General features: G+C 35.5%; 3 protein-coding genes across 4 annotated transcripts; 2 read left to right on the forward strand and 1 right to left on the reverse strand.

Annotated features, from left to right (window-relative positions):
* The first annotated feature begins 2,923 nt into the window (after positions 1-2,923).
* Positions 2,924-8,119, forward strand: LOC132041180 (leucine--tRNA ligase, cytoplasmic-like). The gene is made up of 2 exons (XM_059432007.1): positions 2,924-3,082; positions 4,751-8,119. Exon 2 carries the CDS (start codon positions 4,779-4,781, stop codon positions 8,019-8,021), a length of 3,243 nt encoding a protein of 1,080 aa, XP_059287990.1. The 5' UTR covers positions 2,924-3,082; positions 4,751-4,778; the 3' UTR covers positions 8,022-8,119.
* Positions 8,120-11,593: 3,474 nt separating this feature from the next.
* Positions 11,594-20,319, forward strand: LOC132041188 (vesicle-associated membrane protein 721-like). 2 transcript variants are annotated; one of them, XM_059432013.1, is made up of 5 exons: positions 11,594-11,952; positions 13,622-13,763; positions 13,853-13,973; positions 18,813-18,875; positions 19,878-20,319. In XM_059432013.1, the coding sequence occupies exons 1-5, from the start codon at positions 11,760-11,762 to the stop codon at positions 20,025-20,027; spliced, it is 669 nt and encodes a 222-aa protein (XP_059287996.1). In that variant the 5' UTR covers positions 11,594-11,759; the 3' UTR covers positions 20,028-20,319. The 2 variants fall into 2 exon arrangements, with proteins under 2 accessions (XP_059287996.1, XP_059287997.1); XM_059432014.1 differs by lacking the exon at positions 11,594-11,952 and adding an exon at positions 12,755-12,857.
* A 3,120-nt stretch (positions 20,320-23,439) lies between these two features.
* LOC132041194 (uncharacterized) lies at positions 23,440-24,534 on the reverse strand. The gene has a single exon (XM_059432026.1). The coding sequence runs from the start codon at positions 24,455-24,457 to the stop codon at positions 23,588-23,590; it is 870 nt and encodes a 289-aa protein (XP_059288009.1). The 5' UTR covers positions 24,458-24,534; the 3' UTR covers positions 23,440-23,587.
* Positions 24,535-24,805: the final 271 nt, after the last annotated feature.

The following is a 24,805-nucleotide window of genomic DNA, read 5'->3' on the forward strand; positions in this document are numbered from 1 at the left end:
GTTCAAAACACGATTAATATAACATTGTAGTTTGTACTCCGTATTTAAAACTTTATTATATTAGTGTTTACTACAAATACAAAGTCTGCAAAAAAAAATTTGACATTATTTTTTTTTAATATGGGGTTCGCTTTTTTTTTTATTTTTTTATATTGCTCGATTTTGTTAATATGGGGTCTACTTTTTTTTACCGTGAGTTTGGAGATAGTGGGTTCCACTTTTCTTCTTCTTCTTTTTTTTTTTTTTTTTTTAATATTGCTTGATGTTGTTTAGTATGGGGTGCACTTTTTTTTTTTGACATTATTAATTTGCACTATTTTTATGCATATAATATATATACATATACTATGTTCAAAACACGATTAATATAACATTGTAGTTTGTGCTTCGTATCTAAAACTTTATTATATTAGTATTTGCTACGAATACAAAGTCTGCAATTTTTTTTTTAACATTATATTTTTTTTAATATGGTGTTCACTTTTTTTTTTTATATTGCTTGATTTTGTTAATATGGGGTCCACTTTTTTTTCCCCATGAGTTCGGAGATGGTGAGTTTCACTTTTTTTTATTTTTTTTTATATTGCTCGGTGTTATTTAGTATGGGCCCACCCCCCACCCCCCCACCCCGTTTTTTTTTAGCGACGAAAAAGACGACGAAGCATGGGTCTAAACCCATGCTTTATATAGTTTCTTCTTTTTTTTTTTTTTTTTTTTTTTTTTTTATATTGCTTGGTGTTGTTTAGTATGGGGCCCACCCTTTTAGACATTATTAGTTTGCACTATTTTTATGCACACATATATATATTCAAAACACGATTAATATAACATTGTAGTTTGTGCTCTGTATCTAAAATTTTATTATATTAGTGTTTGCTACGAATACAAAGTTTACACTTTTTTTTCTACGAATACAAAGTTTACACTTTTTTTTTTTGACATTGTTTGTTTTTTTTAATATGGGATTCACTTTTTTTTTTTTTATATTGCTTGATTTTGTTAATATGGGGTTCACTTTTTTTTCCGTGAGTTTGGAGATGGTGGGTTTCACTTTTTGTACTTTTTTTTTTTTTAATATTGGTTGGTGTTTTTTTTTTTTTTAATATTGGTTGGTGTTAATATGGGGACCACACTTTTTTTTTTTTTTTTTTTTTTAATGCTAACGGACGACGAAGCATGGGTGTGTAAACCCATGCTTCTATATAGTAGTATTTTTTTTTTTTAATGCTAACGGACGACGAAGCATGGGTGTGTAAACCCATGCTTCTATATAGTAGTAATATATTGTCAAGCCATTCAAGCCTTGACGTGGCATTCATAGTAGCAATCTCATTTGGTGGAGATGAACTTGTTCCATCATTTGTTTCGATATTGGACAAGCCATAATATGTGAAGGGTCCTTGATATCACAATTACATGTTCACATTTCGGTGATTTGGTGATCTTCGTGATTAATCTAAGCTCATTTGTCACAAGCTTATTATGTTTGACATGCCACGTGAATTTTTTTTTTAAATCAAGTCAATGTATTGCATATCATAATCAAGGTCATAAAGCTGTAGTATATAAGTGGCATACCACAAGTTGAAGAGTCTACTAAAGTAAATGATTCTGTACGAACTTTACTCAATCATATACACAATAGGGTACTTTCTGAATGCACCAAAAGAAAATAAGAGAACGAAGGCTACTCCTTAACTGGGGGAAGCTCGATTCTACACCTTCAAGAGCTCTTCTATTCCTCTCTCCAGACAACCCACATTAATGCAAGTGGCACCACATTCCATGCCTTTCTTCTTCTCTTCTCCTTCCGCTCTTCCAACTAGACATCAACTCTTTCACCATTTTTGGCATCACCCATTAAGGAGCCGTTTGGACATAATTTGAAACCATGGTTTCAAATCACGTTTATTGGGATATTTTAAGTTGTATCTTCTCTTTAAAAACCCCACAAGTTGTGAAAACTATCAAAACATTCTCAATTCTTATACAATCTTACCAAATGAGCAAGTCATAGTTCATAACAAAATTAATACGCTACTAGAAGGCCTTTCTAAAAAATATAAGATCAATTGATCAAACTTTAATTCAATAAAAACGAAAATTTAACATGAATATTAATGAGGTTGGTAGACATAAATAAAGGTTGGTAGATATAAATAAAGGTTGGTGGATGTTAATGAGGTTGGTAAATGATTGGTTGGTTATTGCTAAAACTATCTACCAACTTATGGGTTTCTTTTTACAAAATATGAACTTATGGGTCAAATTTTATATTTAAATTTTTTGAAACCATGAGATAAACTGCATGTCCAAACGCTAGTTTCATCTCATGGCTTCAAACCGCATGTCCAAACGCCTACAAAATGTCAAATCACCTAAACATATCCCACCATAATCTCATGTCAATCCGCACCATGTGAAGTATTTTATCTTCTCATGAAGGCAAAATTTCTATATATTAGTCCATGCCATTTCATTTGGGGTGATTTCATTATGACAAGCACTCTCATACGTGGATTTGGTACTTCCTATTATCAGTTTCATTCCAAGTGATTTTATCTGTAAAATCAATATTATCAAAAATAAAGTGAGATGAAATAAAACTGAATTTCATATAGATTAAGGAAAATAGCTATAGAGGTGATACCTCATTACCATGTACCAACACGTCAAGAACTTTAATAGAAGTGTCAGCCTGATTAATATCCATATTTATTTTGTGTTTGTCCAATAAGTAGCTACTAGTATTATTTTCTGCAAATTAAACAATTAACCCTGAAAGAAAGAACTAAAGGAAAAAAGAAATCATCAAGAAGCCACATGAGATAACAAAATCTAGTGGGGCGAAATTGCCTAATCCTACTTTTGCAGGGACCATTTAGAAAATTCAGTGGTAAAGCTTAAAAAAAAAAATAAAAAAAAATAACAGTTCCCTTCAGCTAAAACCCTAATAAACGTGATCCTTCTACTTCGATTTTCATTTCTTCACTGTGGCGTCTCATACACTGGGAAAATATTCACTTTACCCTAAGCAATTTTCATCATATGTTATATTTCCCTTCAATTTAAGCAATTCAAGGTAATTCTTTTTCCTATTTTTGTCACTTTCTCTTTTTTTTTTTTTTAACCTCTCAATTCTTGAATTGTACTTTTGTTAGTAATAGTGTTAATTTTCTCGAACCAGATCATTATGCTTGATTTTCTTTCATTTTTCAAATACCCATCATTCTTATGTTGAATATGAATTATAAAGTGTCAGTCTTTGGTGGGTTCATTGATAAGTTGTTTTTATTTTTATTATTTATTTTAGTTTATAGTAGTAAGTGTTTCATAGCCATCATCCTTAATGCTGAAAATTTATCATAAAGCCTCAATCTTGGGTAGGTTCATTGATAGGTTACTTCTGTTTTTATTGTTTATATTAGTTTTTAAAGTAGGTATTTCATTTACTTAATTGTTTGGATGTAGTTTTTTCTTTCTAATTCTGTTCTGCTGATATTTTCAGTTTACAAATAGTGTTTGATTCCTCCATTGCAGATAGGGCCTTAAATGAAACTGTACATGGTTCTAACATTACGTGAATTTCTCTTACTGCAAGCTGTTATGCAATGTTTGTACTGGTTGTTATTTCATTTTTCATGATTCATAATTGATTGTTGTTAATGTCCTTATCACATTATTATTATTATTATTTTTTTATTTTTTATAATTGATTGCTGGTAATGGACTTAGTTGAGATCAGGTAATTCCTATGTTTCAGCAATCTATTGAGTATTCATTTTGGGACGCGGGGGTGGGGGTGGGGGGGTGGGGGACGGAATTAGACGCTTAAGCAGATTCCTTTTGGGTGGTCCAGCAGTTTGGTCGTTTTGTCTTTGTAGCAACTTGTTGGTTTCTTGAAGGAGATGGTAACTGGTTTACTATTGCTCTGTTCCATAATTGCTCCTCGTGAGGAAGACTCGGAAATTCTGTGAGGCGTATGGAATTGATGCCTTGAGATCACTTGTTATTACCGAAGATTTTGTTTTGGTTATCATAGTGTTCCAGAATATTAAGTTATCACATCTATTTGTGTATGCGATGTTAGCCTGTGTATGCGTCGTTACGTGGTTTTAATGTGAATAAATCCCAACATAAATTAATTACTACATCAACTTTTGTTAAACTACAATTTCTAAATAAGTATTCTACTTCTTTTCCAAATTCCAACTAAACTTCAAATGGATTTTTTTTAATGAAAATAAATCAACCAATTCATATCTTTTTGCCTACTGAATTGGTTCTCAATTTTGTAATTTTGTATTCCCTCCTGTTCAAAATAAGTGTCCACTTAATTTTTTTCACATTCCTTAAGAAAACAGTAATTTCTACAAAAAATAATTATTTTGACTAAACTATTCTTAATTAATAAGACTCTTGTTTACTTATGACTTTAGTAAATAGGAGCAAATGTTATGTAAACGCTTATTTTCAACCAAAATAAACAGGTGAGTAGACATTTATTTTGCACCGGATGGGAGTACCATCTATGTCAAAGGCTGCCCAATTTTTGAAAAGTCAAAGCGTTTTTCATTTAAAAAATATATTGTTTAATTAAAGCCAAGTTTTCGATAAAGACCTAAGTGCTTTTAAGTAAGCCATTGTTTTCAAAATATAGTTTTTCCAAAAAATAAGTGTTTTTTAGGACAATTATGAAGATATAATTATGAAGATGTTCTTCTGTTATGATTTTTCCTATTTTATCAAGATTCTGCAGGTTTGCTGATAGAGAAGTGATGGCAGAAGAAGGTGGCAGAAGTTTTGCCCGAAGGAACCAATTGTTAGACATAGAGAAACAGGTCCATAAGTGGTGGACAGAAGGTGATGTTTTCAGAGCTGAACCTAAAGAATCGCCTCCTAAAGTGGGTGAAAAGTTCTTTGGGAATTTCCCTTTCCCTTATATGAATGGATATCTTCATTTAGGCCATGCTTTTTCATTGTCGAAGCTTGAATTTGCAGCTGCATATCACCGATTGAGAGGTGCTTCTGTTCTTTTGCCTTTTGCATTTCACTGCACAGGGATGCCCATAAAGGCATCTTCTGATAAGCTTTCGAGGGAGGTGTCGATGTTTGGGAACCCTCCTGTGTTTCCTGTTGTGAAGGAAGAGGAGAGTGTTGAAACAGAAGTGAAGGTTGAGACCGAAGGAAGTCAGCCCCCACCGGGTGGAAAATTTAATGGAAAAAAATCGAAGGCAGTTGCGAAGACCGGGGTTGTTAAGTACCAGTGGGAGATAATGAGGAGTTATGGTCTGTCTGACGAGGAAATTGGCAGGTTTATAGACCCATATTACTGGCTAACATACTTTCCACCACTGGCTGTAGAGGATCTGAAGGAGTTTGGCTTGGGTTGTGATTGGCGTAGAACTTTTATTACAACTGACATGAATCCATACTTTGATTCGTTTGTACGGTGGCAAATGCGGAAGCTGAAAGCCACGGGAAAAATTGTTAAAGATCTTAGGTACACCGTATATTCACCCCTAGATGGTCAGCCATGTGCTGACCATGACCGTGCTTCTGGTGAAGGAGTTATTCCCCAGGAGTATACTCTTATCAAGATGGAAGTTCTTCCACCTTTTCCACCAAAGATGAGTGTTCTGGAGGGGAAAAAGGTATATCTCGCAGCAGCTACACTGAGACCAGAGACCATGTACGGGCAAACAAATGCTTGGGTTTTGCCAGAAGGAAAATATGGGGCATTTGAGATTAATGATACTGAGGTTTTTGTGTTGACATATAAGGCAGCTCTCAATCTAGCCTATCAAAGGTTGTCTCGTATCCCTGAGAAGCCTACTTGTTTGGTTGAATTGTCTGGTCAGGATCTTATTGGTTTGCCCCTGAGGTCTCCCTTGGCATTTAACAAGACAATATACACTCTACCCATGTTATCTGTTCTTACTGAAAAGGGTACTGGAATTGTAACTAGTGTTCCCAGTGATTCTCCCGATGATTATATGGCCCTACATGATTTGAAGTCAAAGCCAGCTTTCAGGGCCAAATTTGGTGTGAAGGATGAGTGGGTCTTGCCATTTGAGATAGTCCCGATTATCAACCATCCAGATTTTGGAGATAGGTCAGCTGAGAGAATTTGCATTGAAAAAAAAATCAAGAGTCAGAATGAGAGAGATAAGCTTGATGAGGCAAAGAAAATAATTTACAAGGGCGGGTTTTATGAGGGAACAATGGTTGTTGGGGAATTTTCTGGTATGAAAGTCCAAGAAGCGAAAGGTCTGATCAGGAGCCACCTTTTGGAGATGAATCAAGCTGTAGTATATAGTGAACCTGAGAAGAAGGTCATGTCGAGATCTGGGGATGAGTGTGTTGTAGCTTTGACTGATCAATGGTATCTCACTTATGGAGAATCAGAATGGAGGAAGGCTGCAGAGGAGTGTTTGGCCAGTATGAATGTCTACTCTGATGAGACGCGGCATGGCTTTGAACACACTCTCAGCTGGCTTAATCAATGGGCTTGTTCTCGCAGTTTTGGGCTGGGAACTCGTATTCCTTGGGATGAGGATTTCTTAGTTGAGTCCTTGTCAGATTCCACTATTTATATGGCATTTTACACCGTGGCACATTTCTTGCAGAAAGGGGACATGTATGGTACTGATCATTCTTCAGTGAAACCAGAGCAGCTGACAGATGAGGTCTGGGAATTCTTGTTCTGTAATGGACCTTTTCCCGAAAATTCTTCTATATCTTCTTCTCTTCTCAAGGAGATGAAGAAGGAATTCAACTACTGGTATCCGTTCGATCTCAGAGTTTCTGGCAAGGATCTTATTCAGAATCATCTTACCTTTTGCATCTATAACCACACCGCCATCTTCCCTAAGCACCACTGGCCACGTGGTTTCAGATGCAATGGGCATATAATGCTGAACTCTGAGAAGATGTCCAAGTCTACTGGAAATTTCCGTACTCTCCGGGAGGCAATTGAAGAGTTTTCAGCTGATGCCACACGCTTTGCTCTTGCAGATGCAGGTGATGGGATGGACGATGCTAACTTCGTCTTTGAAACAGCTAATGCTGCCATCTTACGTCTCACAAAAGAAATAGCATGGATGCAGGAGGTTCTTGCTGCAGAGTCATCTCTAAGAAATGGGCCACCATCCACATATGCTGACCGTGTATTTGCGAATGAAATAAATATTGCAGTCAGGACTGCAGAGAAGAACTATAGTGAATACATGTTTCGGGAAGCTCTGAAAACTGGTTTTTATGATCTTCAGGCTGCCAGAGATGAGTACAGGCTTTCCTGTGGTTCAGGAGGCATGAACCGGAATTTGCTATGGCGGTTTATGGATGTTCAAACACGGCTTATTGCTCCAATCTGCCCACACTATGCTGAATATGCATGGAGAGAGCTTTTGAAGAAGGATGGCTATGTCATAAAAGCTGGGTGGCCAGAGGCTGATTTGCCAGATCTTACCCTTAAGAAGGCCAACAAATATTTGCAAGACAGGATTATCTCGATGAGGAAGCTACTTCAGAAGCAGGTTTCTGGCTCAAAGAAAGGAAATGTAAATGTGAGTAGCCAAAACAAACCTACAGTGGGCCTGATATACGTGGATGAGCAGTATGGTGGGTGGAAAAGGGAATGTCTGGAGATTCTGCAGAGGAAATATGACACTTCAACCAGCTCCTTTGCACCTGATAAAGAAATCCTCTCCGAATTGCAGAAGAGTCATATCGCGCAACAAGGCAATTTCAAACAAATACAAAAGCTCTGTATGCCCTTCTTGAGGTTCAAGAAAGATGAAGTTTTGTCAGTTGGAGTTCAAGCATTGGACTTGAAGCTTCCTTTTGGTGAGATTGAAGTCCTTGAGAAGAACTCGGACTTGATCAAGAGACAGCTTGGTCTCGAGAGATTGGAGATCTTATCTATGATAGATGATGCTCTGGAGAAAGCGGGGCCTCATGCTGCGGTCGTGAGGCAGAATCCTCCGTCACCAGGCGATCCAACGGCAATCTTTCTATGAGTAAAACATTTTTGCAGCATAAGACTTCTTGTTTGAGACCTAAATGATGCGATAATTTTCTCTTTCTAGGTCTTCATTTATTCAGATCATATTTGTAATGGTTTATGCACGTCCCATTTCTTTCTTCTTATGCAACCTTCACTTCAGTGGATCTATAACGTTACTTCAGTGAATGAGTTAATAGAAAGGTATATGATGTTTGTTTACTTCTCTGTTCCTTAGAAACCTTTTGAAGTTGTGATAAACTAGTTTCCATTTAAGGTTAAGTTGAATGAGGAGGTATATTGATATGGATTTATTCTACTCTTTGATGTGATGATTTAATTTACTCGTGCAATATGATCAAGTCATTTTGCCTGAAGATTTTGAAGTGGCATTGAGGTTTTCGCCTTTGTTCATTAACATGATCAATCAATTGTTGAAAAAAATTAATGAATCATCTTTGCTGTTGTTGTAAAAGGATGAAAGAAAAACCCTGGTTGAGGAAGATTGTGAAGACTAGAAATTACTAATTTGAAATCCTATTCTAAAAGTAAAAGATAAAATTGGGAAAATAAAGTAATAGTAAAGCAAAGTCATAGTATAAAACAATATATTTCATATTCTGAGAATGCTGCTACTTTAGATTTGGGACCTTGTACTCTGCTGGATTATAATCCATCAGTCTCAATTGAAAAAGACATGCGTTTTTGCAGCTTATTGAAGTAATCGATATAATTAAAAGAAATATCATATTTTAAATGATTAATTTATTTATATAATAGACATTCTCTTGAGTGGATTATTTTATATCAATGTTTAAATAAAATATAACGATAAATCTAATTGTTTATTTGTTATCAAGAGCTGACCATTCTTCTAGGCAGATATGAAGTAACTTAGTAGTATGAAAACCAATATTTTTTTTTTTAATTTTATTTGGTATAAGAGTTGAAGATAGATAATTTTTTGAAGGGTTATTTGAATCTCATCTTTTAAGTTGGTGAAAAAAATTACATTTTATATCTTGTTTGGATACAAAATTATGTATAAATTTATCCCATGATGAAAAGTATTTATAAATTCGTGATTAAAAATTCTACCAAATATGACTTCTAAAATAAAACCCTAATTTCCTCTAAAAAATTAGTACAGGCTGGATATATCCAACAATTATTTGTAGCATTTTTTCATACAAATTTACGGAGAAATATGCACCAAACGACCTCTTAAAGTCTGCAGATATTTTAGAATGACAAATATAAAGACATCAAAAAAATGTTACTACTAATATTCGCTGAAGAACAAGATATTGTTTCCTTACCTTCCTAATATGAAAATAAATAAATAGGACCTTCTACTTTTTTCGGTGCTTTGAAGTGTGAACATTTAATATGAATCGTTACAAATAATTAGCTTGTTTTAGCACTTTATCAAATAGTAATAATCATAATTATTAATTTATTAAGTAAATTTTGTACCTTTTTTCTTTTTCTTTTTTTGTTCGATATGATGCTGCTACTTTAGATTTGGGGACAATACGAATCTTTGGCAGACCATGGATCTTGTACTCTGCTGGTGAAAGCAATTTTTTTAGTTTTGAGTTAGGTTTCTGAGATTTGTGATATATTTATGTGACATACAATCTTTAAGTTTAAACTTGTACATGAAAAGTACTATAAATCACAGTAGAAAATATTTAAAGGGCTATGTTCTCTCGAAATGCGAATTGTATCACATAAATTGAGGAGGTGTGTTCACATCAATCTCAATTGGAAAAGACATGTGTTTTTGCAGCTTATTGAAGTAATCGATATAATTAAAAGAAATGTCATATTTTAAATGATTAATTTATTTATATAATAGACATTCGAGAATACATGCAAAAGCTTAATTTAAAATTTGAGTGGTCAGAAGTGTTTAACATGAGCATTTTATCATGTATTAAGTTGTTCAATTGGAAGATATCATAGTCCTAATGTTTAAATAAAATATAACGATAAATTTAAGGGGTCCGTTTAAAATTAGGAAAATAAAGTAATAGTAAAGCAAAGTCATAGTTGATGTGTTCGGCCATTGGTTTTTCTTGCTTTGGTTGTTTCTTGTTGATTTGTTATCAGAGGATGGACCATTCTTCTGCAGGATTTTAGAATGACAAATATGAATCAAAAAAATGTAACTTATTCGTAGGAACGTTTGGCCTTTATTTCCTAATATGAAAACCAAATATTTTTTTGAATTTATTTGGTATTTTGGAGTTGAAAAAAATTAATGAGTTGAAGATAGAGTTGTGTTTGGTTATATTTTTTGCAAAGAATATTTGGTTATTTGAATGTATTGAAAGTGAAAAAAGTGGAGAAAAAAATAAAAAAAAGTGAAAAAATAAGTTTTGGTTGTTTTTCAAATTCCAAATACAAGATCAAGTTGTATTTGGAATTTTTATTTGAAGGCGAAATATAGTGACAAAAAACTTGTCTAGGAAAAAAAAATTGAAAAAATAAGTTTTTGCAGCTTATTTAATCCATATAATTAAAACAAACACCATAAAATGAAAAAAGTGAAAAAATATTTCGGAAAAAAGTAAATAATTCTCATGGACGAATGGGCCCTAGTACTAGATGACCTCCCAACCAGTTAATGATTATGCTCAATTTCTTTGATTTAATCAAAGATTTTGTTACTCTTTGATTTAATTATGTGACGCTATTTGATTTGACACGAAGTTTAAAAGAGAAAGTATTTAAGATTTTTGAAATTTGTGATTCAAAATAAACCTTACATATTTGTGTGACCGTAAATTATCTCATAAAGTTAAATTATTTTTAGATATAAAAATGTGATATTCTTTTTTAAACAGACTAAAAAGGAAAATGTGTCATATAAATTGATATAGAGGGAGTATTTTATTGTAAATATTTTTTATAATGTTTAAAATATTCTTCTAAAATAAAACCCTAATTTCCTCTAATTTCTATTTCCTTTGTTCATCCTCCTCCCTATAAAAATGTTTTTTAATTTATATATATATTTTTTGAAATACAGGCAAGGATATTCTAGTTACTTTCAACAATTATTTGTAGCATTTTTTCACTAAACATATCAAATTTATAGAGAAATGGATCTCGAAAGAAATGGATCTTGAGCCTAACTCAATCAAAAGATAGATTATGAGGGAAGAATTACTCCAGTCTATATAAGGGGATTATCCATCTTATTAACCGCTTATGTGAGACTTTTTTCACTCTTCAACACCTCACCTCACAATAAGATCTCAACATATGAAGTGTGAACGATTTAATATGGATCCAACATCTACTACCATGTGAAAAAATGGATCTTGGGCAAAAGCCTTATAATTAGTGTTAGCACTTTATCAACGCGAGACAATTTTACTCTTCAACACAAATGCTTATAATTAGCTTGTTTTAGCACTTTATCAAATAGTAATAATCATAATTATTAATTTATTAAGTAAATTTTGTACTTGAAAAATGCTTTTTTTCTTTTTCTTTTTTTGTTCGATATGATACAACTTTGGGTCACACTTACGCCAAAGGTGACCCCTTGTATTGTGGTGGAATCACTTTCTCTCTCTAACAAGTCTAAGAGAGAGAAAAAAAAAAAAACCCACAAGGATATAGAGAGAGAGAGAGAAGTGTATCTATCCATAGTCTACACTTTTTCTCTCCTTTGAAATTCAACTTTGTTTACTTCCTAAGCAAACCCAAAGAAACCCCAGATCGGCAATCAGGTTATCAAATGGGTCAACAAAAGGCTTTGATCTATGCATTTGTGGGTCGTGGGAATGTAATATTGGCTGAATACACTGATTTCAGTGGTAACTTCAACTCTATAGCTTATCAGTGCCTTCAAAAGCTGCCTGCTTCAAATAACAAGTTCACTTATAACTGTGATGGTCATACCTTCAACTACCTTGTCGATAATGGATTCAGTTAGTTCTCTTTAAACCCCCCCACTTCCATTTTTCTTCTTAAAAATTGTGTTTTTGCTCTAAATTTCTAGATATAGAAGGGATCCAAGAAATTTTGAGTTATTATCCATTTTTGGTTTCTGAGATTTGTGATTTGTTAGGTATTTATGAATTTGGACATACAATCTTTAAGTTTTTTGGAAGAATAATTTACGTTTTTGGAAACTACATGAAAAGTACTATAAATCACAGTAGAAAATATTTAAAGGGCATACGAATAAATCGCGGGTCAAAGATTCTATTGTCTGACTCTCGAAATGCGAATTGTATCACATAAATTGGGACAGAGAGTGTAATATATTTATTCTTAATCCGAAAATATGATGATTTAAGTCTAGTAATGGGAACCGTACTGATCTTGACAATAAGGGCTTGTTTTTTGCCCACGATAATTGTGAAATTTGAAAAAAAAAAAAAAGTTTTTGTTTTCAAAGTGAAAAATGGGGAGTATTTGGAAATTGGAGTTTGAATTATTGTGAGTGATTTGGAGTGAAAGAACTTTTTGGGGTTTTTAAATTCCTGAATTTATGGCCAAACACGATTTCCAGAATTCAAGTCTGGAAAAAGTAACAAAGTATTAATTGCCAAACGACAACTAAATCTAGTACTGTGAACCATGATATGCTTGTTGAATGGAGACAGAGTAAAATTTTCTCTGATTCTTGATCATATTGGGGGTTCCTAAGTACCTTGCCGATAAGATATAGTGCTCAAATGTTGTTCTCCATTGGTTTTTGTATGCTTTCGAGTTGTTTCTTGTTGCATCTGAATACGGGAAATGAAAGGGGTCTGTGGATTTGTGGATTGGTTTTTTTTTTTGCTTCATGAAAACCATGGAGGACAGGGTTCAAATGCCAATGGATTCAGAAAAAGCTAGGTGATTTTTTCCATCAGCCTTGGTGGGCAGAATTACTCACTACCTATGCTGGTGGGAGATTGCAGGCACTGAGTGGAATAGTTGATGTGCGCGCAAGTTGGCCAAGACGCCATTGTTAGCGAAAAATACTATATGAGGCTTCACTTTTGCTGTGACGTTGTTTCTATCACATTTTTTGGATTTTTTATGCTTGTCTATGGTGGAAAGACGAATGTGGTGGTCAAGATCATTTAATTTGCTCTTTTGATATTTCTAATTCCATGTTGTGTTGTGTTCTTCTCTCTTAACCTCTCTTCCGTAACTTGTCATCCCACTGACAATTGGATTCATAGTTGTATTTTTCATTAGATGCACTTTTAATTGTTTTCAGTTACTTATAGTGCATTGAAAGCACCAATGTGAAATCTACGATCACCGTTAGTCAAAATTGTTTATTTCATAATTCTTAGCAACTGGAAAGCATTTTTTGAAAGAAAGATAGATGTATGTTTAAGAGAATGTTTCACCTTCCAAGATACATTACCATAGCTTCTTACTTTAATGTGATCTGCTGATCTTATATTTACTTTCAAGTGAAGAGCATCATAGCTTACTGTCTAACCCACAAATTGAATAGCTATTATGAGGAAAATCTGAGTGCTATTAGTAAATTGTTTGTTATCCTGCTCTCTTGCACTTCCCGAAATATACTGATATTGCACAGTTAGTTGATTAATGGACTTACCTATGCTAACTTTATGATTCATCTTACAGCATACTGTGTGGTTGCTGAGGAGTCAGTTGGAAGGCAAGTTCCAATAGCCTTTTTGGAGCGTGTTAAGGATGATTTTGTGTCAAAATATGGTGGTGGAAAGGCTGCGACAGCTCCACCAAATAGCCTGAACAAGGAATTCGGGTAACTTAGAATTAAAATTTTACTTTAGTGGCATGTGAAGGCAGAATATTCTGTTGAGTCATCTAATTGCAGTATTCTCTTAAGTGCAGCCCTAAGTTGAAGGAGCATATGCAGTATTGTGCTGAGCATCCTGAGGAAATTAGCAAACTTGCCAAGGTGAAAGCCCAGGTTTCAGAAGTTAAGGGTGTTATGATGGAAAACATTGAGAAGGTAAAATGTCTTTAATAATTGCCTACCTTTGTATTATTGTATATGGTAGATGGTTTAACATTTTACATGAAATCTTGACTTTCCATGTCTTCTCTTTCTGTGTAATAATGACATGAAATAATACAAGACAAAACCATCCATGACGGAGCTTAAGTATTATTTGGATCTTGGAAAGGTTCCTTCCATTAACGTGACATCAAGGAAAATAGTTATAATACTATTAAGGACCATAATATTTTTTAACTAGCAGCTTTCTGCATGTATACTATTCTAAAACTGCTTGCTCACCAGACCAGAGGCTGGACCTTTTAGAGTATTTGAAGCCTGTATGCTTCGTTATTTTTGTTTAAATTATGTAACTTACGCGAAACAAGATGGGAAAGGTTGTGATTAAGGGGCGATAAAACAGGCTTTTGTTTGAATAAATGAAGAGGGTAACTGTCCTTTGTTATCCTCTGATCTTGGTTTCGAAATTGTCACATTTGTTTTTTGTTTATACTGACAACATAAATAACAGCGCATAACTATTCCCCCGGACAACCACCTAGCTCAAATCTCGGATCTCTAGGTGAGCGATGTTAATAATGTTGTAAAAATCTATACATTGTGGTGGAACAACGTCCAACTTCTAAGTCTTACATAGAAGGAAGAACTTTTAAAAAAGGCAGAAGAACATGCAAGAAAGCTATGTGAGAATTAGATCATATCTATCCCCTATTTTCTTGGACAAGGTAACAGTCATATCTATCCCTATTTACAGAAGGAGTAGATAACTAATTAAGTGAATGGAAGAGTCTCTCACTGCATGTTAAGAAACAGAACGATGAAATCTAAAACTTGGAATGCCTAACATCTCAATTAAGCATATTCTTCTTATCTTGGGGATAGAGTCAACAACAAAGTAATAAGAATCTTGTTGACCATCAGCTGCATAATAGCCAAGGCTTCAGCAATTCACAGACATTGACCTCAGTAAAGCTTGTATTCTTGATGTTAAATAGGTGTGAATTCTAAGTTGCTCGGACTCAGCTGCGGTATCCTATACGGGTACGGATCTAAGTGTCGGATTGGGCAAAATCTATAATTTAAGATTTGGGGGTGCGGATCCAGGTATGGATACGGGGGTGCGGAGTTGGCTAAAAAAATTCAAAATTTATAAAAATAGAGCTATAAGTCCGAACTCAGAACACGATCCCTTGAATTCTTGGTTTCTCTCTGTTTGGCCTGAAAAAAAGCAGTGAATATGAGACAAAAGGACTATTAACATTGAAAGTATGCCATTTCGCATGTCTTAAATATGTTTTATCTTTCATTTTGAGAAATCAAGATCTCAATTTTCCCCCCAAATTTGTCCATGGACTCCTGTCAAAGTATCCGAAGTTGGTTGACCGAATCCGAGACGTATCCCGTACCCGCACCCGTCCCAGTCTCATGTGGAGACGGGTTCGGCATCAAAAACGAAGAATCCGCGCAACTTAGGGTGTGATGAGTTACTTAGGTTATGTACTAAATTTCTGAGTGTAGTTTATAGATCTTCCTACTTGATAGATAGAGGGTGACAGTGGGATCGTAATGATACTTTATTTACTCTCTTTATCTATCATTTGATGGTTGATCAGTTCTTATTTTCTTACATGATATTATTATTGAAGGCCCATATCCCTGGAGCAACTATGTGATTTCTCATAATATTCTGAAGATATACTCGCCCTTCTTTCCTTGTGCTAACTGTAGAGATCCTAGAGCTAAATTAGTAAATTTCCTTGATCATTACACTAACTTTCCAAATGGAGTGAAATGAGTAATGAGGATTCATATAAGTCGACCCTAACTAGCCTGGGTTTGAAGCGTAGATACTGATGTTGTACTCCACTAACACTCCACTGCAGTACATTCTTAGCTCAAGTTGTTCTGGATAGAACAATGCTATTTTTCAGAGCGCAAGTTGATCAATTCATGTAAAGAAATGACTGCCTACTCAAAACTTGTAGTTATGGAGTTTTTGGAAAATTTACTACCAAAGGGGAAGTGATTGATTCAGAATGGGATTTTTGGGTAGCTCTGTTATTGAAGAGTGAACTTCTCAAGTCTTCATAATTTCGTAGAATTCAAGCTTGCATAATATGAACATATACATAAAACCTTACTAATTAGTCCACTTGAATAAACTTTGGGTGCATCACTCCAATATAAACTATTAGATTGAAGGTAGTACTCTTCTCCTATCAACCCAATTACGGTGTTATAATGTGATCCAAGGATGAGTCCGAGGGATTAATATATTTGAAGTTTTAGTGTTTATAATATTTGGCGAAGAGTGTGGAAAATGTAAAAGATCATCATATCAAAGTTGCAAGTGTATAGTATAAATGTTTATATTCCATTAATTGCATAATTTTTAAGTTGAAGAAAGAGGTTCTTGTGGACGGGATAGGTCAATAACTAGTAGGCAGTATTAAGTATATTTTCGATTCTTTGGGGTTCTACATTCAGAAACAATTAACCGTTATTAATATCCTTAACAGAAGGAAGAGGTTCTTGTGGACGGGATAGATCGATAACTAGAAGGAAGAACCTCTCTTTTAAAAAAATGCAGAAGAACATGCAACAAAGCTATGTAAGAATTAGATCATATCTATCCCCTATTTTCTTGGACAAGGTAACAGTCATATCTATCCCCTATTTACAGAAGGAATAGCTAACTAATTGAGTAAATGGAAGAGTCTCCCCATTGCATGTTAATAAACAGAACGATGAAATCTAAAACTTGGAATGCCTAACATATCAATTAAGCATATTCTTCTTATCTTGGGGAAGTAACTAGAGAGTCAACAACAAAGTAATAAGAATCTTGTTGACCATCAGCTGCATAATAGCCAAGGCATCAGCAATTCACAGACATTGACCTCACCGAAGCTTGTATTCTTGATGTTAAATAGGTGTGAATTCTAAGTTGCTCGGACTCGACGGATGCGAGTGTCGGATTGGGCAAAATCTAAATTTTAAGATTTGGGGGTGCGGATCCAGGTATGGATACGGGTGTGGGGAGTCTGCTAAAAAATTCAAAATTTATAAAAATAGAGCTACAAGTCAGAACTCAGAACACGACCCCTTGAATTCTTGGTTTCTCTCTGTTTGGCCTGAAATAAGAAGCAGCGAATATGAGACAAAAGGACTAAAGTATTGAAGTTATGCTAATTTTCATTTCTTAAATCTGTTTTATCTTTCATTTTGAGAAATCAAAATCTCAATTTTCCCCCCAAATTTGTCCATGGACTCCGGTCAAAGTATCCGAAGTTGGTTGACCGAATCCGAGACGTATCCCGTCCCAGTCTCGTGTTGAGATGGGTTCGTCATAAAAAACGAAGAGTCCGCGCAACTTAGGGTGTGATGAGTTACTTAGGTTATGTATTAAATTTCTGAGTGTAGTTTATAGATCTTCCTACTTGATAGATAGAGGGTGACAGTGGGATCGTCATGATACTTTGTTTACTGTCTTTATCTATCATTTGATGGTTGATCAGTTCCTTTTTTATTTACATGATATTATTATTGTAGGCCCACATCCCTGGAGTAACTATGTGATTTCTCATAATAGTTCTGAAGAGGAATTCGCCCTGCTTTCCTTCTACTAACTGTAGAGATCCTAGAGCTAAATTAGTAAATTTCCTTGATCATTGCGCTAATTTCCAAATGGAGTGAAATGAGTAATGAGGATTCATATAAGCCGAACCTAACTAGCTTGGGTTTGAAGTGTAGATACTGATGTTGTACTCCACTAACTCTCCACTGCAGTACATTCTTAGCTCAAGCTGTTCTGGATAGAACAATACTATTTTTTTAGAGCGCAAGTTAATCAATTTATGTAAAGAAATGACTGCCTACTCAAAGCTTGGCAGTTATGGAGTTTTTGGAAAATTTACTACCAAAGCGGAAGTGATTGATTCGGAATGGGATTTTTGGGTAGCTCTGTTATTTAAGAGTGAACTTCTCAAGTCTTCATCATTTCGTAGAATTCAAGCTTGCATAATATGAACATATACATAAAATCTTACTAATTAGTCCACTTGAATAAACTTTGGATGCATCACTCCAATATAAACTATTAGATTGAAGGGAGTACTCTTCTCCTATCAACCCAATTACGGTGTTATAATGTGATCCAACGATGAGTCCGAGGGATTAATATATTTGAAGTTTTAGTGTTTATAATATTTGGCGAAGAGTGTGGACAGTGTAAAGAATTATCATTAATTGCATAATTTTTGTGTTGAAGAAAGAGGTTCTTGTGGACGGGATAGGTCAATAACTAGTAGGCAGTATCAAGCATATGTTCGATTCTTTGGGGTTCTACATCAGAAACAATTAACCGTTATTGATATCCATAAGTTACATATTGCCCCTAGGGCTTTGGTCTAGTGGTAAGAGCGCTACAAGTGATGGGCAGGAGTTTGAACTCTGCTGTAGACAAAAGCCCGGTACTAAGTGGAGAAGGGTAGAGGGGCGGACCCAATATCCACCTAAGTTTAGAACCTTGAATCACTTGCCCTAAGGGATTTCTTGGTTATCAAATCATAAATTCCGTTTAAGAAATGATTATTGTGATTATGACTAATGCTTTTGTCATTTCAAAATCTTGTTTAGAACCTTGAATCACTTGCCCTAAGGGATTTCTTGGTTATCAAATCATAAATTCCGTTTAAGAAATGATTATTGTGATTATGATTAATGCTTTTTCTCATTTCAAAATCTTTCCTTCTTTCATATGTTATGATTTTTGCCCTACTGGCTGACATCATGAGAGTTGATGTGGTATGTTTTCTTTGTTTGAAATTTTAGGTTCTTGATCGTGGTGAAAAGATAGAGCTTCTTGTTGATAAGACGGAGAACCTTCATCACCAGGTGATCAATTTAATATATATTTTTTTAAAAGCTTACATTTAAATCCTTCTTTGAGAACGATTTAAATCAGATGGTTTCAATTTTATTTTACAGTTTGCTTTCTGTGTTGCCTTACCATTTTGGAATGGGATCGACTCTTACTGGTGTTCAATCTTCATATGGACCACTTTCCTCATAGGATATCTATTTTATTTTTTGCATGTTAATTTGTACTTGAGGTTACTTATAGCTAATGTTACTATCTGGTTTCTAAGTGCGCAAGAAGTGTACAACCAACTTGCTTCTCAATGTCCTTCAGTTGTTGGGCCCCAATGCAGGTACCGGACACGGGATGGGAAACCAAAAAAAAAAAAAAAAATTCCATGGGTTGGCTGCCAACTTTACTGAGGGTGGGGCTCATCAAGCATTTGCTTTGCCGGTTGCATGGCATTCTAACTTTATCCGTAGGCTGAGGTGGTTTGCGTGTCAACAAGATGATGTCGCCTTTGATTTGCTTGATTGTTGCCTACCTTATTCTTCTATTAGTCTGTCTTTTTCGTAACCCAATTACGTGGGGAGACACTGGTGCGCATATCTTCCTCAACTTACATAAAAGAACTAAAAGAAGCTTACCTGTTTGCTTGCCCCTTCTGAATGTTGTAATGAGATGTGTTCTGGTGCTGTATAGATAGGTTACCCATCTGATGCTTGGCAATATCTGTGTGACATCTAAAGATATTATGATATGTATCCTTGTCATATTGATCTGCTTATTCCCCCCAAAAAAAGTTCCTTGTCAAGGTCTGACTTCAATTTTCATCAAGATAACAGCAACTTTTGTCGGTCTTCCCTCCAACTTTTGTGCGATTAGCCTCCAACTTTGTTGTAGTTAACCAATATTATTGAGCCAAACGCAGTATGGGGCTCAACTGGCTGTTGTTACCATGTTTTCTTTTGCCAAAGTTTTTGCTATCTGTACAAGCACCAATGCTAGTGGTTTTTTTTTTTAATTTATTGTAACAGGCACAGGACTTCAGAAATACGGGAACCCAAATCCGGAGGAAAATGTGGCTGCAAAACATGAAGATCAAGCTGATAGTGTTAGGCATCCTGGTAGCTTTGATCCTCATCATTGTTCTCTCAGTTTGCCATGGATTCAATTGTGGAAAGTGAGCATATTTCTGTTGTGATGCTACGGTTCTACGAAAAGCTTTGTCCTATATCCGCATTTACGAATAGAGACGATGTTATGTTCTGTATGTATTAGCCTACTAAGAGTACTCAATATTTCTGTTTGCTGGAGCAGAAAGGATCCGTTTTTCTTTTCTTTATGTTTGGGTCTAAATGTCGTAGTATATGATGCCGCCATTGAGAGGTCATTTTGTGCTGTCAATGATTTGTTCCTTTTTAGAAGAAAAAGACCTGCAATGCTCGACACTCTTATTAATGAAATTCAATTTTCATCCAGTTGGTTTATGTTGAATCTTTTGACTATTTTATATGTTTGTAACCCTACATACCCTTGAGCATTGCTGAAGAATATCTGCTATTCCGTTTGGGTGTTCTATAGAATTCTTTAGGTGAAAATGCACTCGGAGAGTTCTCAAGCCCTGTGAATAATGTTGACATATTACGAGTGTTTCTGAGTGAATACTACAGGTGTTAAGGCGGTGTGTAGATAGAGCTTCTGGGCAGTAGCAACAAATAAGCTCAGGAGCAAAATTGTCCAAAGTTATTTTATACACTATGGGTGTGTTCGGTATATCGGAAAATATTTTTCAATTTTCTCATGTTTATTTGGTAAAAAATGAAAAATATTTTCTTTAGGAAAATAAGTTCCTTAAAAATTGGGAAGTGACTTCCCTAATAAAAGTAGGAAAAATAAGTCCACAAATGCATTGCAAATCACCCTATCACCCCCAATCACCAAACCCTCCACCCCAACAAAAAAAAATTGTTTTGAAAAAAAGGTTTTGAATTTTTTTATTTTTTGCACCACCTACCCCTCACCCCCACCTATCAAACCCCAATCACTCCCCCACCCCCCAACTATCAAACCCCAATCACTCCCCCGCCCCTCAAATACCAAACCCCAACCACTCCCCCACCCAACCCACCCCAACCACGAAATCCCAACCCCTCCCGCAACCCATGCACCACTCCATCGCCCTCCCCCCCCCCCCCCCCCCCCCGCCCCAAATTTTATTTTTTCTTTTGGGTTTCTACACCATCACATCCCTCCGCCCTCCCCCACCCCCACCTCACCAACCACCAAACCCCAACCACTCTCGCAATCCATGCACCACTCCCCCCGCCCGCACCCAACCCCCTCGCCCCCTCACCCCACATTTTTTTTTTCTTAAAAAAAGTTTTGAAAAGTTTTCTTTTTTGATACCCTACACCCACCCCCCGCACGCACCTCCTACCCCCTCCCGAATTTTATACTTCCTATTTAATTTTATCTTTATTAAAAAATTATAAAAATTGAAATTTTGAGTGGTTAAAAATTAAAATTTTTGGAGGGGGTGGGTCCACGCGGGGGGGGGGGGGGGGGTTGTGTTGGTTTAGAAAATCAAAAAAAAAAAAATTAAAAACTTAAAAAAAAAAAAAAAAATGCGGAGCCGTGGGGTTTGGTTGGGTGGTTTAGAAAATCAAAAAGAAAAAAATTAAATTAAAAACTTCAAAAAAAAAAAAAAAAACTTATTTTCAAGAAAGCACATTGGGTGGGGGTGGGGAAAACACCCTACATAAGCAAACTACTGGAGATTTTTAGGGACTTTTGTCACGTTAGATTACCTACTGAAATGCAGCAGCAAAGACAAAGAAAGCTCCAAGTTCAACATCGAGTTTTTCTTCTCTTTGGTTTTGAGGGAATTTTGTTCTTTCAGTTACCAACCAAAAAGGGAAAATTACACTTTGAAAAATAGTAAGAAATTTACTTATTTTAACTAAATTATACGAACATCTTATAGGGTCAAAATAAGTAGAAATTCCTACTTATTTTTCAAAATTATTTTACCCTCAAAACATTTTTTACTCCATAACTCAAACACCCTATATAAGCTAACTACGGATAATTTTTCCAAAAAAAATATAAAAATAATGTCACGTAGATTACCTACTGAAAAAAAAAAATGCAGCAGCAAAGACAAAGAAAGCTCCAAGTTCAACATCGAGTTTTTCTTCTCTTTGGTTTTGAGGGAATTTTGTTCTTTCAGTTATTGCTTATTTCCTTTATTTATCCTTGTGATCTTGGACATAGCACATTCATCCTTCAATTAAATGGAGCGTGTGAAGCTCACAGAAAATGTTATGTTAATTTCAAGAAGGCTATATAAATTTTTGAATCCACTTTACATGAAGGAATTTTTTTTAGTTTAGAATTTTGTTTAAATTGCAGGTTCTGATCCCAAGTGTGATATTCTTATATTTCTTTTTGAATCTCGACAGTATTTCAGACACCCAACCAAACATTACACTATAGTCAATTGGTTGTTTGTTAGAGTTGTACAAGTATAAATAATGAGGGGATTAGTGTTACAGAGATTAGTTATGTAGAGTTTAATTGCACAGGATTTAGTTATTCATGTAGTAGTAATTAATACATAAATTTTCTCATAACTTATATATATTAATTACGTGGTACTTTATACATGTATTAACTATGCAACATTGTAACTGGTAACCAAACCCCATACTTGGTGTGCTGACTTTTATACATAGCAATTAAAATGCTACCAAACATAGTACAAATTAATCTAATTTTTATACGTGAATAATTCACTTCCTAACTAGCAATTATAATCCTTCCGACCAACGAGGATCCAAACGTAATATATACATTCCGGAGCGAATCCAGGATTCCTACGTACGTAATATATACATACGATCCCAAACGTAATATATACATCGGTAGGAGCGAATCCAAGATTTAAATTCTACATACGCTATGCATATCGGTACATCTGATCTTTTAATGAATCATCTTTTCTGTTCTTGTAAAAGAAGAAAAATCGTGGTTGGAAAGATCCTGAAGATTATCTGGACTATTTCAAGTCTATGTAGACTTCAAATTGGCAAAACATAAATAATAGATGTTAGAAACTCGAAATTATCCTTGCTTCACTGAGAAAATGACAATGTTCTTCCCAATCTTCCTGATATGAACATAGAACGGACCTTTGAGTTTCCAATCCTCATAGAATGGGGACGTTACATGAATTCTGTTGTTAGTAAAAGCCAAATCTAGGTTCCTCTCTCCCCTCTCCAAATATAGGTTCCAATTAATTGCACAAAAGAAGCTCATAATTAAGTAAAACATCACTAATCTCACTCCATTCAGATAAATTAATAAATTAACATCTTTGCACTAAAAAACTGAATTGAGTTTCTGTTTGTTACATAAACTAATGAAACTCATGACCACTTTAGCATAATTAATAGACAGAAGATGCGACCCTCTCCATGTAAGGCTCGAGTGCAAATGGTCATAAAATCAAAAATGTTTGTTTTGTCGACCAACACGTCAAGGGTTCAACCCCTGCTAAGTTCAAACCAATAAAATAAGTACTAGTTAGCAACGTTGCCGCCCTCTTTTTCATACATACTATCATCATCTCATTTTTTTTTTTTTTTTTGTTCATCTGGATTACCTCTTCAAGCTTTTCTTTTGATTCTCATCATCAAAAATCCAATTGTCACATAAAACTCTCTTGCCTATTCCACCCCTTCTTCTACACACCCCTAACACCCCCAATCTTAAACCTCACTCTCCCTCCTCTCTTCAATGGCAATTCAATTCCTTTCCTTTCCCTCCCATTTTCCTCCTTTTTCAATTCCCTATGTCTTTCCTCAGTTTTACAGGTAACGTGCGTGTACACTCTATTATTTCCTGACCCCACTTTGTTGGATTTCACTGCATATGTTGTTGTTGTTTCCCCATCCTCCCCAGACTCCACGAAAGATTTCACCGGTTGAGTCGTCGTTGTTGTTTCCTCAATTTCACCACAAAATAATCCCCAAATATCCTTCCTTTTCTTCTTTTCCTCCTCCGTCTCAATCACCGGCATTACAGGTAACCATTTCGGTATATGCTTCCTCTCTCCTCCAATATACTCATTATTATTAATCCCTATATTTCTCAAACCTTTTCCTCTATCTACTTTAAATATCTTCCTCGGCAACGATTTTGCAAACGGAATTTCTTCAGAATAATCCGAAAACCTAGCGAGTTCCTTAACCGCACCGGAATTGAGAAAAGTCCCTCCGGTAGAAACTCTCCATGCTCCGGCGAATCCAGTGACGGAGCTCAGCTCCTCCACGCCGGCGACTGTGTCGACGATATTCGACTGCGTACGGCCTGCTGAGTTTGCTGAGTCAGCAGCGGACTTAGCGATTGATCTCAGATACCTTGCGGCGATGTCCGATAGGATACGGAGAGCGGGAGTTTCCGCTGATGCGAATCCGATTGAGTTGCAGATCTGCGCAACGGCGACTCTGGTTAGGGTGACGGCGTAGGAGGATTCTGTTGATGACGTGGACGGAGGAGGAGGAGGAGGAATCGGCGCTATAGGACGGTTGTTGCGCTTTGATATCGGTCTCATTGTGGCGGCTGATACCTAAAACCCTAGGTTTTCATTGGTGGAAAGTGAGGCAGAGTGGGGGCTCGAACTCGTGTTCCCTTCATGTATCTAGAGGGACTCGACCTGTACACCTCTTGCTTTTCTTTTTTTGGTTTTTTATGTGGTTCGGTATTCACATTGGGGTCCGACTAAAATCGGATTCGGGTCGAAAAATCACACTAATGTGATAAACGCTCCTTAACAAAGATGACTGCGTACCAGGAGGACTCAACCGGTACACCCTTGTCTATACACCGTATCGTAGCCTATAAATTTATCGTGTGATAAATGAAGACAAAAATGTATGTCGATAAATTGTATTATATTTTT

The sequence above is a fragment of the Lycium ferocissimum genome, chromosome 2 (genome assembly GCF_029784015.1).
Source record: "Lycium ferocissimum isolate CSIRO_LF1 chromosome 2, AGI_CSIRO_Lferr_CH_V1, whole genome shotgun sequence".
NCBI classification, from domain to species: domain Eukaryota; kingdom Viridiplantae; phylum Streptophyta; class Magnoliopsida; order Solanales; family Solanaceae; genus Lycium; species Lycium ferocissimum.

What these genes read in the sequence shown, in the direction of transcription:
- LOC132041180 (XM_059432007.1), top strand. Translation starts at nt 4,779, where the DNA reads ATGGCAGAAGAAGGTGGCAGAAGTTTTGCCCGAAGGAACCAATTGTTA.
- LOC132041188 (XM_059432013.1), top strand. Translation starts at nt 11,760, where the DNA reads ATGGGTCAACAAAAGGCTTTGATCTATGCATTTGTGGGTCGTGGGAAT. An exon ending in CCTTGTCGATAATGGATTCA is followed by an intron (nt 11,953 to 13,621) that starts GTTAGTTCTCTT and finishes TTCATCTTACAG; the next exon opens with CATACTGTGTGGTTGCTGAG. An exon ending in TGATGGAAAACATTGAGAAG is followed by an intron (nt 13,974 to 18,812) that starts GTAAAATGTCTT and finishes TTGAAATTTTAG; the next exon opens with GTTCTTGATCGTGGTGAAAA.
- LOC132041194 (XM_059432026.1), bottom strand. Translation starts at nt 24,457, where the DNA reads ATGAGACCGATATCAAAGCGCAACAACCGTCCTATAGCGCCGATTCCT.